The sequence below is a fragment of the Pan paniscus genome, chromosome 3, assembly GCF_029289425.2.
Source record: "Pan paniscus chromosome 3, NHGRI_mPanPan1-v2.0_pri, whole genome shotgun sequence".
NCBI classification, from domain to species: Eukaryota; Metazoa; Chordata; class Mammalia; order Primates; family Hominidae; genus Pan; species Pan paniscus.
In genome coordinates, this window is record NC_073252.2 from 140159376 (window position 1) to 140178308 (window position 18933).

General features: G+C 36.1%; 1 protein-coding gene across 10 annotated transcripts in view; it reads right to left on the reverse strand.

Annotated features, from left to right (window-relative positions):
• INPP4B (inositol polyphosphate-4-phosphatase type II B) overlaps positions 1-18933 on the reverse strand; it is an 813511-nt gene that overhangs the window by 243928 nt on the left and 550650 nt on the right. For all 10 annotated transcript variants that reach the window (XM_063603916.1, XM_055111865.2, XM_014344746.5 and 7 more), the window contains one exon: positions 3140-3251. In XM_063603916.1, the coding sequence (XP_063459986.1) occupies positions 3140-3251 (112 nt within the window). The remainder of the gene's footprint in view (positions 1-3139; positions 3252-18933) is intronic.

The window sequence follows — 18933 nt, forward strand, 5'->3', positions numbered from 1 at the left end:
TAAAATTGGACCCTTATCTCATGCCATGCTCATGCACAGAAATCAACTCAAAATGAGTTAAAGACTGAAAAATAAGCCCTAAAACTATAAAAGTACTAGGAAGAAAACATTTTAAAATGCTCCATGACATTGCTCTGGGCAAGATTTCTGTAATATGACCCCAAAAGCACAGGAACAAAAGCAAAAATAAACAAATGGCATTGTATCAAACTAAAAAGCTTCTGCACAGCAAAGGAAACAATAAGGAAACAACTCATGGATTGGGATAAAATATTTGCAAACCATACACCTGATAAGGAGCTAATATTCAAAATATATAAGAAACTCAATAGCAAGAAAACAACCCAATAAAAAATGGACAAAGGACCTAAAAAACACTCGCAAAAGAAGACATACAAATGGCCAACGGATATATTAAAAAATGCTCATCATTGCTGATTACCAGGAAAATGCAAATTAAAACTACAATGAGATACTATCTCACACATGTCAGAATGACTATTATTAAAATGATGAGGGAGGCCAGGCACGGAGTCTCACGCCTGTAATCCCAGCACTTTGGGAGGCTGAGACAGGCAGATCACGAAATCAGGAGACTGAGACCATCCTGGCTAACACGGTGAAACCCTGTCTCTACTAAAAATACAAAAAATTAGCCGGGCATGGTGGCGGGTCCCTGTAGTCCCAGCTACTCGGGAGGCTGGGGCAGGAGAATGGCGTGAACCCAGGAGGCAGAGCTTGAAGTGAGCCAAGATCGCACCACTGCACTCCGGCCTGGGTGACAGAGCAGACTCTGTCTCAAAAAAAAAAAAAAAAAAAAAAAAAATGAGGGGTAAGTACTGGTGAGGGTGTAGAGGGTGTAAACTAAAGGGAACCCTTATGCACTGTTGAGAATGTAAATTAATACAACCATTATGGAAAACAATACGGAGGCTCCTCAGAAAACTAAAAATAGAACTACCATAAAACCCAGCAATCCCACTCTGGGTACTCCAAAGGAATTGAAATCAATATGCCAAAGAGATATCTGCACTCATGTTCACTGCAACATTACTCACAATAACTAAGATGTGGAAGCAATCTTAGTGTCCATCATCAGATGAATGGAAAAAGGAAATGTGGTATATACCACAATAAAAAACTATTCAGCTTTGAAAAGGGGGAAAGTTCTGTCATTAATGACAACATGGATAAACCTGGATGATATTATGCTAAATGAAATATGCCAGGCACAAAACAAATACTGAATCATCTCATTTATATGTTGAGAAAGAAAACAGATTCTTGGGACCCCAAACTCACTATGTCAGAAGGAAAGTTAAGATTGGGAACTGAAACACACAAAAAACTGCCTTTGTTTTTTTCCCCCGACGAACAGATAGCTGCAATGATAGAAGCCCACATCTCTCCCCAGATGCCCTCCTTCACAAATTGCTCACAATTCCTTGTGGGCCCCAACTCTTTCAGAATATATAACCCCCTATAAAATAGCCTTAATACAGAGTTTTGTTGAATCTCACCCTAACAATGTAAATTAACAGCTTATATGTCCACAGGGAGGGGAGAAGGACAAGACTAGAAAATCATCCCTCTGCCCACCCTGAGCCAAACACGTAATTGACTTCTTTTATTTTAAGTAAAATGTGGATTTACTGAATATGAGAGGAATGCATAATTGACTATTCCTCTTCTCCCTTTCACATATAAAATGTAGATTCACTGAGCACTAATGAAAGCCTCACTATGGGACCACTTACCTCATTGCCTACCCTCCCCCCTCTTTTTTTCCTCTCTTCTTCCCTTCCTGCTTACTCTCTCTTCTACATATCAGAGTCCTCAAAACCCTCTTTGGAAAAGGCAGGGGTCACAGATGCTCCTCTAATTTGTGTTTTTTCCCAGGTGCAGCCTCAACCTTGGCAAAATAAACATCTAAATTAATTGAGACCTGCCTCGGTCATTTTTTTAGCTTACATTTGTGGAATCTAAAAGATTCAAACTCATAGAAGTAGAGGGCAGAATGATGGTTACCAGAGGCTGGGGGAGGGAAAGTTTAGGGAAATGGGAGGTGCTCATCAAAGGGTACAAGTTTCCGTTAGCCAGGAGGAATAAGCTTTAGTGAGCTATTGAGCAAAATGGTTACTATATAATAGTCCATTGTAGATTCCAAAATTGCTGCAAGGAGAAATTTTAAATGTTTTTACCACACACACAAAATAAGTATGTGAGGCGATAGATTTGTTAATTAACCTGATTAATCATTCCATAATGTAAATATATATCGAAACATTACATTGTACCCCAGAAGTATATACAATGATTGTTTATTAAAAATATTTTTTTAAAATGCTCATTTATTAAAAGGTAGACATTATAGTGTATAAAATTCATTTTCCTAAAAGAAACTACTAGCAGTTTCTAAGTCTACCCCATGTGCTTCAATGGTCTCAATAAAACAGGCAATTGCATTCCTAAGAAATAAATTTAGGCTAATATTTACATAGTTTCTCTGCCTTAGTGAAAAGGAACAGAAAGAAAGAAAGAATCCTGGACACATTTATATGCATCAGGCCTTTATTCTGTGTTTCAGGAAGCAGCTTCTCCTTCGGTTGCCATTGTCCCTCCTCCAGAGCTATTCCTTCAATGAATACTATTTCCTGCTTCTCTCTCCTCAATTTCATAAGGCAGGAACTTCTTGTTAAATCTGCCCTCCTTCACGTAAAGGTGAAATACAAATTAAAATCGCATATCTTTCCAAAGAGGGTTTTGGGAGTAGAGAACAAGTTATTTTGGGCAATAGCCATCCCAGAATCTTCTGGCATCTCACATAGAGTTAATTATGGTAAAATGCGACAATGATCAATACTTTTGTTCCAACTGAGAAGAGGCAGTGTCAACCAGGGAGCTGGCAGGGAAGAGGAAGGTGCTTCTGAATGGAGCATTGCTTTGCATAGTTCCAAGCAAATAGGCCCTTTGATTCAGAGGCTGAAACACACATATTGTATTCCAATTTCAGAGCTGTTGTCCCATTTAGGTTTTGATAATGAGATTTCAAACCCCACAGAGATATTGGTGAGACAGACATCTGGCAAAGCTGATCATTTTTAATTTAATTTGTACAATGAGCAGACTGAGATCCTACCTTTTGTCCCTGTACATCTGTGGTGATATGTTCGGCCTCCCCATCCTCAATCTCCCCCATCTTCACGACACTGACTTCTATGGTGCCAACCACTTTGCCACCATCTGAAGTTCTGCAACAAAAAATACACGAAATGGAAACGTAAGAAGCTTCTCTCTCCCCCAAAAATATCCAAAACACATTTGTTTCTGAAAACCACCAGCATTGTTATTTACTTAATAAGACAACATCTGCATAAAACACAGCAAAACATGTTAATAGGGTAGGTGTTTTTGTGTGTGTGTGTGTGTGTGTTTTCTTTTTTCTTTTCTTTTTTTTTTTTTTTGAGATCAAGTTTTGCTCTTGTTGCCCAGGCTGGAGTGTAATGGAGTGATCTCAGCTCACCACAACCTCCGCCTCCCAGATTCAAGTGATTCTTCTTCCTCAGCCTCCCGAGTAGCTGGGATTACAGGCATGTGCCACCATGCCTGGCTAATTTTGTATTCTCCATGTTGGTCAGGCTGGTGTCAAACTCCCAACCTCAGGTGATCCACCCGCCTAGGCCTCCCAAAGTGCTGGGATTACAGACGTGAGCTACTGCTTGTTGTTTTTCATTTGAAATTAAAATTATCCATGAATGTGTGAGGTAAGAGCACGGACTGTCGAAAAGTACCTTAGGAAGATGAAACCTCCTAAACGTTCTCAGAGGTGCCCTCAAGGCAAGAACATTGTGTCATAGACCAATACCCCATTTGGAACCGTCAAATCTAAAACAGCATAAACTGCAGCCCATCTATACTAACTGCATGAGATACCTATGTGTCTATCACAGAAACTGTGGCCAAGTAAAATAGAAAAGAGTATAAATATTCTTATCTTCCTCTATGACTGGGCTATTGGCTACAAAATCTGACTTTGTGCCTTTTCTCTAACATTTTTGTTTGCATGCTACTAAGTACAAAAGATTCTCTCCTAGCAAACATAAGAACATGTAAAGCAGAACATAACCCAAAGCTCATTTAGTACAACTCTTTACTTTTTCAGATAAAGAAACTGAGACTCAAAAAGATGAGAAGACCCTTCCAAGGTAACAAAGTGGCAATTTCAGGTTTCTATCTTCTCCAAGTCATTGACAAGTCTTTTATATTCAATGATAATAATATAAGATTTTCACCATCATTATTTTTAGCAGCATAAAAATTTTATGTTTGGCAATAATAATGAAAGCTAAAGATAAGTTTAAGAGCCACACTTTAAGATTCTCTAGTTTCCTTTTCCGAGCAAGAAAAACTACAGAATAAATAGTGCCATTATACCATGGAAACACTGCACATATAATATTTTTCACTTGAGCCTTTTGTGAAAATAGGTAGCAAGCCACCTCATAGATATGATGTGTTGCTGTCACTTCTATTTCAGTAGAATTAACTGAATAGTCATGTGACATCTCATTTTCTTCATTAGTCACATCTTTCACGAAATTTGTTTTCAACTTTTAGCTGAACACCAATGTTGTCTTTCTTTTAACTAATTCCTTCTAAATGCTGCTTTTTTTTAGTATTAAAAGTGTCAGAAAGCAGAAGGGGCATTTCTATGAGTAGTTTACCAAAATGCTAATTAAAATAATCAATAAATTAGGTGAAAAGAAATGCTGATTCTATTACTAGATAAGGTACAAATTAAAACACGACTTTTGAATTATGTTTTTAAGAAAATTAAAGGAGAAAATTTCTGATAGCATGTACACAGCTGATGTCATAGTGCAATAAAATAAAAAAATTAAAAATAAAAGTGATTTATCGTTAAATAGATTTCTTACTAAAATAAGAAGTGAAATGCTTCTTGGTGATTTTGAAATCAGTGGAAATTATAATGTTGATTCAGTTGTTTGAAATAAATATAGAAAGCAAGTATTTATCACAAAGAAGATGCGTAGGCAGGTGACAGCATGATCTGTGAAGAAAACTATATTAACTCCAATCCTGGGATGGCTTTAAATAATTCATTATATCAGTTTTCCAGTGTGTCATATTCTCATTTGAATATGACATAATAACTTGTCATAAGTCATGGTGCAGCATGTTTCTGTATAATTCTTCAGTACTTAGTAGTTAAATAAAGCATATAATAAGGACCTTCATGGGTACTACTTAAAAGTTAATTTTATAGATATTTGCAGATTTCTTTTTCATCAAAACTGCTTATCTATAAAAACTAAACACGTTTTTCTTCTCAAAAGGCTTGTTTTAAATTTTTTACTTGGGCAAGCTAAGTTAGCTTAATTGCTAGAAGCACAAGGCCTATTATGATATTCTAAATTTTTTCACTGAACTAATCCAAATAATGCACCTACTGATTTGCAACAGAAGAGCTGTGTAATAAACCGTATATGTCATATTGGTTAAAAGTGTGAACTCAAGAGTTTGAGTTATCTGCTAGCTGTGTGAGTTTGGGCAAGTCATTTACCCACGTGAATCTTTGATTTTCTTATTTGTAAAATGGAGATGACAACAGCCCTGTTTTAAGAATTAAATTATGGGAGATAATTAATGTAAAGTGCTCAACACAATGTCTTACACAAGATAATTACCACTTCTGCCCCATCATCCTAATAGTAGTATTGGAACAGTAACAGTAGCAGCAAAACCAGAATTGCTACTGTTATTAATGTATTAAATTATATTTAATTTGATGCTCTCAAGAAATTTTACTGAAATCGATATCTGAGACTATAGTAAAAGGCTATAAGGTCTCATGGCATATGCTATCTCAACAGTGATTAAATGCTTACTGGGGATACAAAGACTTTGTAATAAGAGGATGTTATGATGTTTACATTCCTAGAAGTGCAGAGAACACAAATTTACTAATTACAATGCAAGTGAATCATTCAAAAATACTAAAATAGATGAATAATCAATGAAATATGGGAGTAAACTTTGGAACTATAGCTCTATCTATTCTCTTTCTTAAAGCATTTGGCTACTTTTTCAATGATTTTCCTTCCTTTCGGGTTTCCTATTTTTCCTTATCTTCTATAGGCTTTCACTTAGTGCCTGGATGGAATCAAAGCATGGAACATGCTTAATCTAGTGATGCTATAGAATTCTAGAATAAATTTCTCCCCAAAACCATTTTGGATGGGCAGCTTTTTTACATGCCCTAAAGCATGTTTCCTCAATTGAACTTTGTGGAAAAAACAGAATGGTAAATCCAGGTTATAAACTAAAGAACTAAACACAAGGCATCCAAAAGTATGGTTCACCCTGTCACTGAACTAGAATGTAAAATGTAGAAGCCATTCTCTATTTATTCCATTAAAATTTACCATACAAAGAATACAGATATCCACACTTCTTGTCAATTAGGAGAGTCACAAATGAAATATCTATTTCATGTTTCCAAAGATTTTTTCAAAGATGACTTAAAGATTTAGGAAAAAAATTCTTAAATGCTAAATTATGCTTTCAATTTATCACCTATCAAGTTGGAAAGGCTAGTAATAATAGCTTAATCATTATTCATCACCAAAATTCTACTGAATTTTACCTTATGGAAATTCATCACATCTGCATAGAAAATATATTAAAGAGAGTTCTGTGCTAGGAATCAAGAAATCCAGGTTCTACTTCCGACTCATCCACTAACTAGCTATGTGACTAAGTGCATATCACCTCAGTTCTCTGGATTTGTTTCTATCACTGTAAAACAAAGAGTTGGTCTCTAAAAGCTGTTCCATACTATTAGCACTCAAACCCCATGCTCTAATAACTCCTGTGATTTCATCATAGGGCATCACAGATTGATATGGACTCAACAAAAATCTCAGGTCAATTCTAGCTTCTCTTCCTCACTCTACACCTTCCCATTCCACTTTCTGCCAAACAAACCAAATGTATGACAAATCTAGAAAGCGACTTAGCACTTATAACCAAATTAAAAAAGAGTTAGCTTTTCTTATAATATCATATTATATATGTCATACAGATGTATATAGCAATTATGACGTTGGATCTTGGTATGTTTACAAGGATACAAATTTGATTGAACCAAAAACAGAAGTGATCTTCATACTCTTACCTTTCCTAGCAATTCATGTAGCAATAAGATGGGGCTGCAGTAATCAGTATCTCAATCTACTTAAGCAAAAAAACCATGTCATTTCAGATAGCGTATTGCCAGGTCATTACCACTGTTTAACGCAGAAAGCAGAGAGAGAAGTAAAAGATAAGCAGTTCATGGCTGCTGCAGTATTTCAATCACAATGTCAAGTTTCTCTTTCCCTCAGAAGATAGACTTAAATATTTAACCACAACAAAAAGATATAGAAGACAAAGATCGGGAAAATTTCAGCAACACAAATCTACATTCCCTTCTTACCTAAGTTTTCAGCATACATAATATATTGGTGATTAAGGTTCCTTAAAATCTGCCTTTAAAATGGCTCCCCTAATACTTCCTAATGAAATATTCAATCTCACATGCTGGAACACATTAATATTTTTAGAAGACTAAAGGAAAGGGAATATAAAACAGTCTTCTAACAAAGGATAATTTAATGACACTTTTTCAAAACTTCTTTCTCACCAATTCTGCCATCATTAATAGAGGGAAAAAAGAAAAAAAGAAAAACATCTCCAGAAGTATTAAACAGCAAAATGTAAATAACTTCTCGATTTTGGAAATGCCACAGAGATACAAACCAAAAAATGACTCTGTAAACACCCAGGGACAAACCATCATTAGCACTGTCAGCCTTTGTGAATATAAAGTAGTTCTGGTACTATGCACAGGAGTCTTCAGCTAGGAGACATGCCCTGCATTTAAACCATCTAGACATGTAAGCAGAAATGAAAATCTCACCCAAACATAAAAATAAACAAGGGCCATAAGTAAACAAACAGATTCACTGAGTGAGTGACTGCACCCTGATGATCTTTCTGGTGAATATAATTATACAGCAGTGTTGGATTTACATAGGGCTCACAGAAGTTAGATTTATATTTAAGTATGTATAACTAAACACACCTCTATTCTGGCTGAAATTCACAAATGTCAGAAGCCATATAATGCTTTCAAATTAATAGTAAAATAAAGCTTTTCAGTATTGTTTAATATTAATAGCTTAAACTCTAGGGTTTATTTCCCAGTTTTCTGCTCTTTTCTCAGTATAGGCTCACCTTCAGACATTCCATCCATCATCATGAACTTTAACTCTCCTTTTATGAAGATCTACCCCAATCCCATATTCCCAACTTGATCTTGATTTTCTGATCTAGAACTCCAAACTCCCTTTATTCTGATCTCATCATTTTACATTCTACAAGCTTGAGACCTAACCTTTCATTCTCTCAAACCCAAATTCACCCACATTTGTAGCACATCATTCTCCAAAAACCAAAACCAAGAATATTCCTCCTCTACCTCTGCCTTGCCCTTTCCCTCTAATCAGTCACTAAGTCCTACCAATTCTTCCTCCATAATGTCTATTTCATGTGTCCCCTCCCAATAGCAACATTCCAATTAGTTTTATTACTTCTCCTGTGTTATACCTGAAGAAACTACTTCCCTTCCTCCAGTATCTGTTCCTTCCATTTCATTCATGTCAAGTTTTCATCTTAAAGCTCTACTTTCACTATTTATTTTTTTCCTATTAAAAGTCCTTAGACATTGCCCAGTACTTACTCAAAGGGGCTTAACTACATAGCCTGTCTTTCAAGTCTTTGTATCAGGATCTGTCAGAGTTTATGGACACTCAGTATTTTTGGCTCACACTGATCCACCTCATCACATACCATTAAATAATGAAGTATGGTTTAGTGGAAAGCACAGTGAATGTTGAGTAACAAAGCCCTTGGTTATAGTGCTGACTCTATACAGTAAACAGCTATGTAATTATGAGCAGGCAACTCAGCCTCTGTAAAGATTTTCCAGCTATAAAATATAAAGATTGTAAACCATCCTACTTATCTCACAAGACTTATGTGATCAAAAAGAAAAGTTCTTAGGTTTAAATATAAAAATTCTTCAGTATATGGAAATGAGTAGTATCATTTATATAGCCTGGGCCACAAAGCTTCAAGAGCATGACGTAGAAATGTTGATCATCAGTTTTTCAGACTAACTGGCTTGCAGATTACTGTTTACTGCTATAAACAGTACTCTCCAAATATGAGGAATTATACAAATACAAATAAGATAAAGCAATTTTTACCTTCCTCATGACACTATTAAAAATATATATTTGGAAACATTTCAATGCTAAATGTAAAATATAAACCAGCTCTAGCTCCTTGAATTAAGAAATATTTTATCAGCAAGGTGAGAAAACAAGGTTGGCATCTTGTAAATGTCGTCAGAATTCCAAAATTGCATTAAAATTAACAGGCCATTCTTCCAGGAGTTAGGTGGTGTTGCATTGTGATTTTGATTTGCATTTCCCTGATAATTAGTGATGCTGAGCATTTTTTTATATGTTTGTTAGTCATTTGTATATCTTCTTTAGAGAATTGTCTATTCATGTCCTTAGCCCACTTTTTGATGGGATTGTTCTTTTTTTTTTTTCTTGCTGATTTGTTTGAGTTTCTTCTGGATTTTGGATATTAGTCCTTTGTCGGACATATACATTACAAAGATTTTTCTCCCACTCTATGGGTTGTCTATTTACTCTCCTGACTATTTCTTTTGCTGTGCAGAAGTTTTATAGTTTAACTAAGTCCCATCTATTTATCTTTGTTTTATTGCCATAATAAAAAAAAGGAATAGATGTTGACGTGGTTGTGGTGAAACGGGAACACTTTCATACTGTTGGTGGGAATGTAAACTAGTACAACCACTATGGAAAACAGTGTAGAAAGAACTAAAAGTAGATTTACCATTTGATCCAGCAATCCCACTACCAGGTATCTACCCAGAGGAAAATAACTCACTATAAGAAAGATACTTGCATGTGCATGTTTATAGCAGCACAATTCACAATCACAAAAATATGGAGCCAGCCCAAATGCCCATCTATTAATGGGTGGATAAAGAAAATATCATACACACACACACATACACACACACACACACACACACACACACACACACCATGGAATACCACTCAGTCACAAAAAGGAACAAAATAATGGCATTTGCAGCAACCTGGATGGAATTGGAGACCATTATTCTAAGTGAAGTAACTCAGGAATGGAAAACCAAACATCGTATGTTCTCACTAATAGGTGGGAGTTAAGCTATGAGGACACAAATGCACAAGAATGGTACAATGGACTTTAGCAACTTGGGGGAAAGGGTAAGAGGGGAGTGAGTGGTAAAAGATTATACATTGGGTACAGTTGCACTGCTCGGATGATGGGTGCACCAAAATCACAGAAATCACCACTAACAAACTTATTCATATAACCAAACACCATTTGCTCCTCAAACACCTATTTAAAAATAATAATAATAAATGGATGGCCATCATGATCTGCCCATTGGGTTCCAGTTGCAGGTAACATGGAGTATGCACACTCTACAGCATTGTGCACACTGAATGCAGCTATAAAACCTAAACAGAACACAAGGAACAGCTATTTGAGGACCAAAACTAAATAGCACCATGCATACTGGGGAAGGAGATCAGAATCTTAAATATCATTGAACCAGCAGTGAGTTTACCATTTCTTCCTCTTTGGTTTCTCCCAACCTAGATTAGACACAGCTTGAAATGCAAGTGTGGGCATTAGTGTAGACAGAGAGAGCTCCAGGAGAATTCTTTTAGTTCTGACTCATGGGCAGGAAAGTGGTCTCCTAATACTCAGAAAAATGAAGGGAGATCCTTTTTTCTCTCTCCACTCTCTCATGCCCCAGCTCTCAAGTAGTCTTGCAGTGGCAATGATGGCAGTATTTAGGGCTCACAGGGACCTAAAACTATGAGGGGCAAAAAGTTACCTCTCTGATTGGAGAAGCTATGATCCCTAGATAGTGTGGCGAATTCCCCTTACCTTTTATTTTTCTCTATTCTCATGGCCCCAGGAAGAAGGTGGAGTTGTACAGGAGAGTAGGTAAATAAACCCAAGCTTAGCTTACCGGTTGGAGGATCAAAAAGGGAAGCCACAGGAAACAGGAAGTATGGAGGAGATTGTGGAGAGGGGGAAGCTCCAGAAAGTGACTTCTTAATATTGTTCATGAACTCTGGGCTCACCCAAAGTTGTGCATGGAAAGATCTGATACTGAAAAGTATGTAAGAGACTTTGAGAAATAATCTATGAACCAGAACACCACAAAGGTCTTGGCTGTCACCTGGATGACAAGTATGAGGAACAGGTCTGAATAACACTATAAAAATTTGGAAAACAGAAGTGAGATTGAAACCACAGGTTTCACAGGACACAAGGTTAATGCACAAATATCTGGCAATGAACAATTAGAAATTGAAATTTTAAAAATTCAGTAGATCCAAAATAAATAAAATGTTTAGGAGTGACTATAACAAAATATATGTAAGATCTTTATGCTGAAAACTATAAATACTAATAAAAAATTCAAAGAAGGTCTAAATAAATAGACATATAGACATATACTATGATAATGGATTGGAAGATGCAACTTTAAAAGCTGTCAATTCTCCTCAAAGTGATCTACAGATTTAATGTAATACCAATCAAAATTCCAGTAAGATTTCTTGCAGATATCAACAAGCTGATTTGACAAGTAACAAGGAAAGACAAAACAGTATTGGAAAAAATAAAACGAAGGAATTGAACTAACTGATTTTAAGATACATTGTAAATCTAGAGTAATTAAACTCTGGTTTTGAAATAGGACAGACAAACTGACAAATAGAAAATATAACCAATTGATTTTTGACAAAGTTACAGGCAATGGAATGAACTAAAAGTAGTCTTTTCAACAGATGGTATTGGAACAATTAAACATCCACTTGGAAAAAAAATAAACTCTGCTTAAACTTTACAAATTAAACAAAAGCAGTTAACTTAAAGTAGTTCATATACCTAAATGTAAAACATAAAAATGTAACACTTTAAAAGTGACCCAGGAAAAAATTTCTGTGAACTGGACTTAGGTTCTTAGAGTTCTTTAGTGTGACACCAAAGTCATGATCTATAAAAGAAAAACCTCAATAAAATAAAGCTTGTCAAAACTGCAAATTTGCTCTGTCAAAGACATGGTTACAATAATAAAAAGACAAGCTACTGACTTGGAGAAAACATTTGCAAATCACATATCTAACAAAGAACTTGTATCCAAAGTATATAAAGAGCTCTTAAAATTCTAAAGTTGTAAGAAAACAACCAACCCAATTAATCAATGATCCAAACACTTGAACAGATATGTTTCAAAAAAGGATATATGGATGGCAAATAGCACATCCAAAGATGTTGAACATTATTGGCCATTAAGTTTTAATTAAAATTAAAACTACTATGAGACGCCACTTTAACACCCTTACAATGGCTGGCAAGGATGAAGACTGACTGAAACTCTCATACATCTCTGTAAGGAAAAACAGTTCAGCTGCTTTTTATAAAGTTAAACACACACTTACATAAACCAGCAATCCCAATTCTAAATATTTACCCTAGAGAAATGAAAACTTAGGGTCACATAAAAACCTAAACATGAGAAATTCAGCAGCTTCATTCATAATAGCCAAAAAACTGGAAACAATAGAAATATCCTTTAATGTAAATGATTAAACAAACTTTGTTGTATCCACAACATGCAATATTAATTTGGCAATAAAAAGAAACTGTTGATACACCACCAACTTGGATGAATTGTAAAGACATTGGACTGAATGAATGAAGTTATCCCAAAAGATTATATACTATACGATTCAATTTATTCAATTTCATTCTCAAAAAGGAATAGCTATTTTGATGGACAACAGATCAGTGGTGGCCAGGGGTTGGTGTGGGTGTGAAGGGATTTCTTTGTGGTAATGGAAAAGTTCTGTATCTGGACTGTGGATACGGACTCTGTTCATACATGTGTTAAAATTCATAGAACTGTACAACAATAAAAAGTCAATTTTACTCTATGTTAATGTATAAAATGGGATAAATGAGAAAGGACACATCCATTTTCTCCGATAATAAATCAATACCAAACAAACAAACAAAAAAATCGCACAGCCATTTAGTCTGGGCATACAGAAACCATATTATTAAAATGTTATTCTCTTCCATGTCAAGCAAATTTCTGACATTTACTTGGAATGTTGGATTAAAGTATGGATTTTATCCCATGCACTATAAATTCAAAATATCTAAAGACATTAGAAATTTCATATAGGAAAGGAAGAAATTTCACCTGAATAGTAGGAAGCATTTCATCACAGACTAGATTCTCATTCAGGAGGTGCAATATATTTACCAAGCCAGTGATGCATAAATCAGCTGGCCACCTATCATCTAAAATTATCACATTTAGACCTACAGAAAAGAAACTGTTGCTGAGACTTTTTGTTAGGTTCATTTATTTCATTTTTTTTTTTTTGTATTTTTAATTTTGAGTAAGAGAAAGAGGAAAAGAGTGCTACACCTTTTAAACACAGACTATTGGGAGAGGAAGATGATTGTGGCAAGAAAGAAATATGTTATAGGAGGTTATAGATAGATGACTGGGAATACCTGACTTCCTGTGGAAATTTTCAGAAGCAAAAAATAAATACACTTATAAGGCCAGGTGAAAACAGTCTGGATAGATAGCTAAGCTTTTTTTTTTTTTTTTTTTTTTTGCTTCTTCAACAAAAACTTTTTACATGAATGGTTTGTAAACATTACAAAACCAATCAAAATGCTTTTAGACAGTCTGAAAACTTTCCATAGATAACAGGTATGGAGAACTGGAGTATTAAATTATTAAACAATCAGTACTAAATGCTAGTGATGTGACAATATTTAATATTCAAATTTGGAATTATATATAGAGAATTTGTATGCTTTTGGGTTTTATGTCTTTTTAATGGTAGGAAAGAATGCAAAGAAATCTCTAAAATAAAAGCTAGTATTAAAAGGTCAACGTTATACAGTGTTGAACATAATTTTAGAGTGTAATGTATTTCAAACCTGTGCACCCAGAAATTCACTGAGCTTTAAATTACACAATGAGGCATGTACTCTGAAACTGAGCAATTCTTAATCCCTGTATTTTTATGCTTAATTGCATTAGGATTTGTTTTAAATGTTTGTCACTCAGTTATAAAATCCTGTGATTTTTAAATTTTCTAAATTATCATTTACTCTGACAACACATAATAAAATCATTTTAAAATACATAAAACACCACAAAGATGTAAAATTAAGGTCAAAATTACAGAAAATACTAATTTACAAATATTTATTAAGCACTTACTAGTACTATTAAATGCTAATCCATGCACAATAATGTAACAGAACAAAATTCTCTGCCTGCATGGAACTTATATTCTAGTGATAAACAAATGTGATATGTCAAAATATGAAAAGTGCCATGGAGAAAAATTAAGCAGGGTAAAAGGTGGATGAGTGCTGTGTTGGGGCTGCTACTTTGTTTTCAGTGATTGGGAAAGGCTTTTTAATAAGATGACATTTGAACACACACCTAAAGTGTAAAGAAATGAGTCATACATCCTTCTTGGGGCAAGATTTTTGCAGAAAGAAGCAGATGATCCCAAAGCCTTGAAGTGAATCCTGGTTACCCTATTTGAGAAACAGCAAAGATGCCAATGTGGCTAAAGCTAGATAGGTGGGGAAGAAAGGACTAGAAGACCAAATCAGTTGGGTATGTATTAGTTCTCCATTGCCACATAACAAATTTCCATAAACCCACTGACCTAAACTCTGACTGGACTTATTATCTCACAGTTTCTATAAATCAAAAGTCCAGTCAGAGTCCTCTGCTCAGGGCCTAACAAGGTTGAAATCAAGATATAGGCTGGAATGCAGTCTTAGAAAAATCCACGTTATAACTAATTCAGCTTGTTGGTAGAACTTATTTTCTTGTGGCTTTAAGACTGAGGTTCGCATTTTCTTGTTGGTTATCAGTTAGGATAACACTCAGTCTCAAGGCCATTCTTGCCATAAGGCCCTCCACATTGGCAGTTCACATGGTGGTTTGCCTCCTCAAGGTCAGAATTTCCATCTCCAGTCTGCTAAGACACTATTATGCATGGTTATCCCAGCCACCTGTGTATAATTACAGGCAGCATATATTCACGGTGCAACCTGTAATCAAGGGGCGGGTGTTATGTAGAGCAGCTGCACCAGGGGCTGAGAATCTTGGGGAACATCTTAGCATTCTGATTACCACAGCAATGGGGAGTGAGATGATGTAGAGCTCTATAGAAAACACTGTAAGACCTTTGCCTTTTATTTTGAGTGAGGTCAAATAATCAACAGAAGATTTTGAACTGACAAGTTTTAGACACAACTTGGGCTGCAATATGGAAAATAAACTGTAGGGGGCAGAGAGGATCATGAAGATGAGTTTGGAGAAATTAGGAGGAAGGGGAGATGTATCCGATTTTAGTTTTATTTTTAAGGTAGAGCTAATAAGATACTGTGACTGACTGGCTATAGAGAATATGAGAAAGAGGAATCAGAGACTACACGGATTTTTCCCTCAACAATAGGAAGGGTAGCATTGCAATTTCCTACATGGGGAGATGGTGAGGACAAACAGAATTGGGGGACATGGTGGGCAGCAGGCAGGAATGAGGAGCTCAGTTTAGCAGATTTTAAATTTGGGACACTTATTTAGTGTTCAATTATCATTAGGTGGTTGGATATTAGAGTCAGGAGTTCAAGGAATTGGCCAAGGCTAGAGCTATAAGAACAGTCATGCGTTGCTAGATGACAGAATATATTCTAAGAAATATGCCATTAGGCAATTTTGTCCTTGTGTGAACGTCATAGAGTGTACTTACATAAACCTAGATGATATAGTCTGCTACTCACCTAGGCTATATGGGATAGCCTTTTGCTCCTAGGCTAAAAAGCTGTACAGCACGTTACTGTACTGAATACTATGGGCAATTATAACACAATGGTTAGTACTTGTGTACCTAAACATGGAAAAGGCAGAGCAAAAATATGGTGTTATAATCTTATGGAACAACCATTGGTTGTATATGCAGTCTGTCATTGACCAAAACATCATTATGTGATGCATAGCATATAGGAATCATCAGAATACAGATGACATTAAAAGCTTTAAGACTAGATGGAAGAAAGTGAATGAAGAGTGAAGAGGAGACTTTTCATCCTAAACTGAGGTATAGGACCCTTTAACATTTATAGGTGATAGTGATGAGGAGCAACCAGCAAAAGAAACAGAGAAGAAATGACCACAGGAAAATGAAGTCTGGTGTCCCAGATAACAAGGGAAGAATAGGTTTTGAGGAGTGAGCAATTGATCCACTGGGCAGATATCCCAAGGAAGAGGAACACTGACAATTATCCTTTGGATTTAGCAATATGGAGCCATTACTGATCATGACAAATGCTGTTTAGCTGCTAAAGTAATAGGAATGAAAACCTGATGAGAATAGATTCAAAAGACAATCAGAGGAGGGAGGCAAAGTAGACATAGTTCTTACTCTGGTTCTGCTATAAAGAGGACCAGAGAAATGGGACATAAGTTAGAAAGATAAACAGGAGATTTGATGGCATTTTTTAATGCTGATACACATGATCTAGCAGAGAAAATAATTTATGATGCAAAAGAAAAATGACATAAGTGCTGGAATAATGTTCTCAAATAAGTGAGAAGAGATAGAATCTAAAACACTAGACAGAAGACGAGTTGACTTTAGAAACAAAAAGGGAGTTTTTGTATAATAACAGGAAGAAAGGTAGAGAAGGTGCAGGTAGACTAGTAAACATGGCATGGGAAATTGTCAAATTTTTCTTCTCAGGGAAATGAAAATCAGATAAATCAGCTGATAGGTTGGTAAATGTGGAGTGGGAAATTGTCAGATTCTTCTTCTCAGTGAAACAGAAACTATAAATCAGCAGAGAAAGAGGAAGAGGAGAGATATTTTAGAGCTTTTAGGAATGTGGAGGTGTAAAATAGTGGTCCCAGAAAGTGGGAGAGTGAATGAATCAGGGGAGCATAGTGGGTACAGTATTAGCAAGGGTACCTATACCCTTGCTAGGTATACCTAGGGGTCGTGTACCAAATAAAACCTGTAAGCACGGAAGTCAAGTTTCCCCAGCCCATTCAGCTACAGAAATACAAGTGTGAAATAGGTATGCGAAACGCTGGGCTTAGCCACAGTTTTTGTTGTAATTTTTAAATCAGTGAATTAATCAGTTAATCAATTTATATTTTGCTTGTGGAATATAGCAACAGGAAAGCGGGACACAGGAGTTGAGGGTATATGCGAGGGAATCGTTTTGTGATTTCTCAGTGATGGATAAGAAAAGTGGATGTGGGGGAGGGGCTGTGTAGGACAGAGCAGGACTTCACATCAATGACTCGGGACAGTCAAAGAGCAACTGGAGGGAGTGTACTGGAAAGAGAGGCGATAGAACTCAGAAAATAGGATGCTTAAAATTGAGACTCTGGAGCATTGGGATTAATGACGAGATCTCGGAGAAGACAATGAGAATGGGTACTCAAATAGGGCAGAGAAAAGCCTGAGAGGCCATTGAGCTGAGAAAAGGGCACCCCTGTGGCTACTGAATCACAAGAAGTCTGGGAGAAGTAATGCTGAACTGAGACAGAGTGCACCCCAAGTAAAAATTTTCATGAAATAAGGGGAGGTGACATCTCTAGATGATGTAAGAATTGAGGTTCATGGCCTCAGACATGGTATATCTGAGGCCATGGATTGAGGCTCATGACCTCAGATATACCATGAAGGGAGGTGACATCTCTAGGTGACCTAAGGATTGAGGCTCATGACCTCAGATATACCATGAAGGGAGGTGACATCTCTAGGTGACCTAAGGATTGAGGCTCATGGCCTCAGGTATACCATGTCTGAGGCCATGAGGCTCAATCCAGAAGTGTTTTCAGAGGATGCCTATCCTATACCAGGTATGAAGGGCAGCCACTTGGCAGGGTTGCAGGGAAGAAAGCCAGTTTCTAGGGAAATAAAGGGGAATGATTGAGGAGAGGTCAGTGGGCTGAGGATGGACGTCACGTATCAGAGTAAAGTTGGAGAGCAGAGGCTGCTAGAGCCAGAGTAGGATGTGGACAGAGAGGTAGAAGGATGATCCGCCATGCAGATGAAAGATGACCCAGGAATACAGGGATTCTGCATGGTGAAAAATCACCTGAGAATGAGTAACACTTATGACGACAATAAAGAAACTCAGTTTAGCTAGGCAAAATATGCAAGGGCAGACAGGGCAACATTAATTTTAAAATAATATAAAGATCTGAAAGTTTCCATTTCCTGATTTTAACTTGTTCTGCTCTGTAGTCTTAACTCTGCATTACTAAATCATCTGGTAATTATTTTAGAGGTCAAAATGGGACTGAATCACGATTTAAGCAGTCTATATAGAACAATAAAGATTCCTACAGGACTTTTTTTGTTAAAAGGAGGAAAAGTAATTAAAGCAAAGTTCAAAATACTCAGCTACGTGGAAACAGTATTCCGCTTTAATTCATGTTAAATAGATTCTAGAGATCAGTGGGAATAAATCAAATGTCCTGCATCCATTTATTCAACATACAGTACACGGGAAAGCCATCTACTTTCTTCTATGAATAGCTCACTTTTAGAACATTATTTCGAGATTTCCGATTATAAGAAAATTTATCTATTAGTAGTTAAATGGCCTTTGTCATCTCTAAATAAAAGAATCCATGTA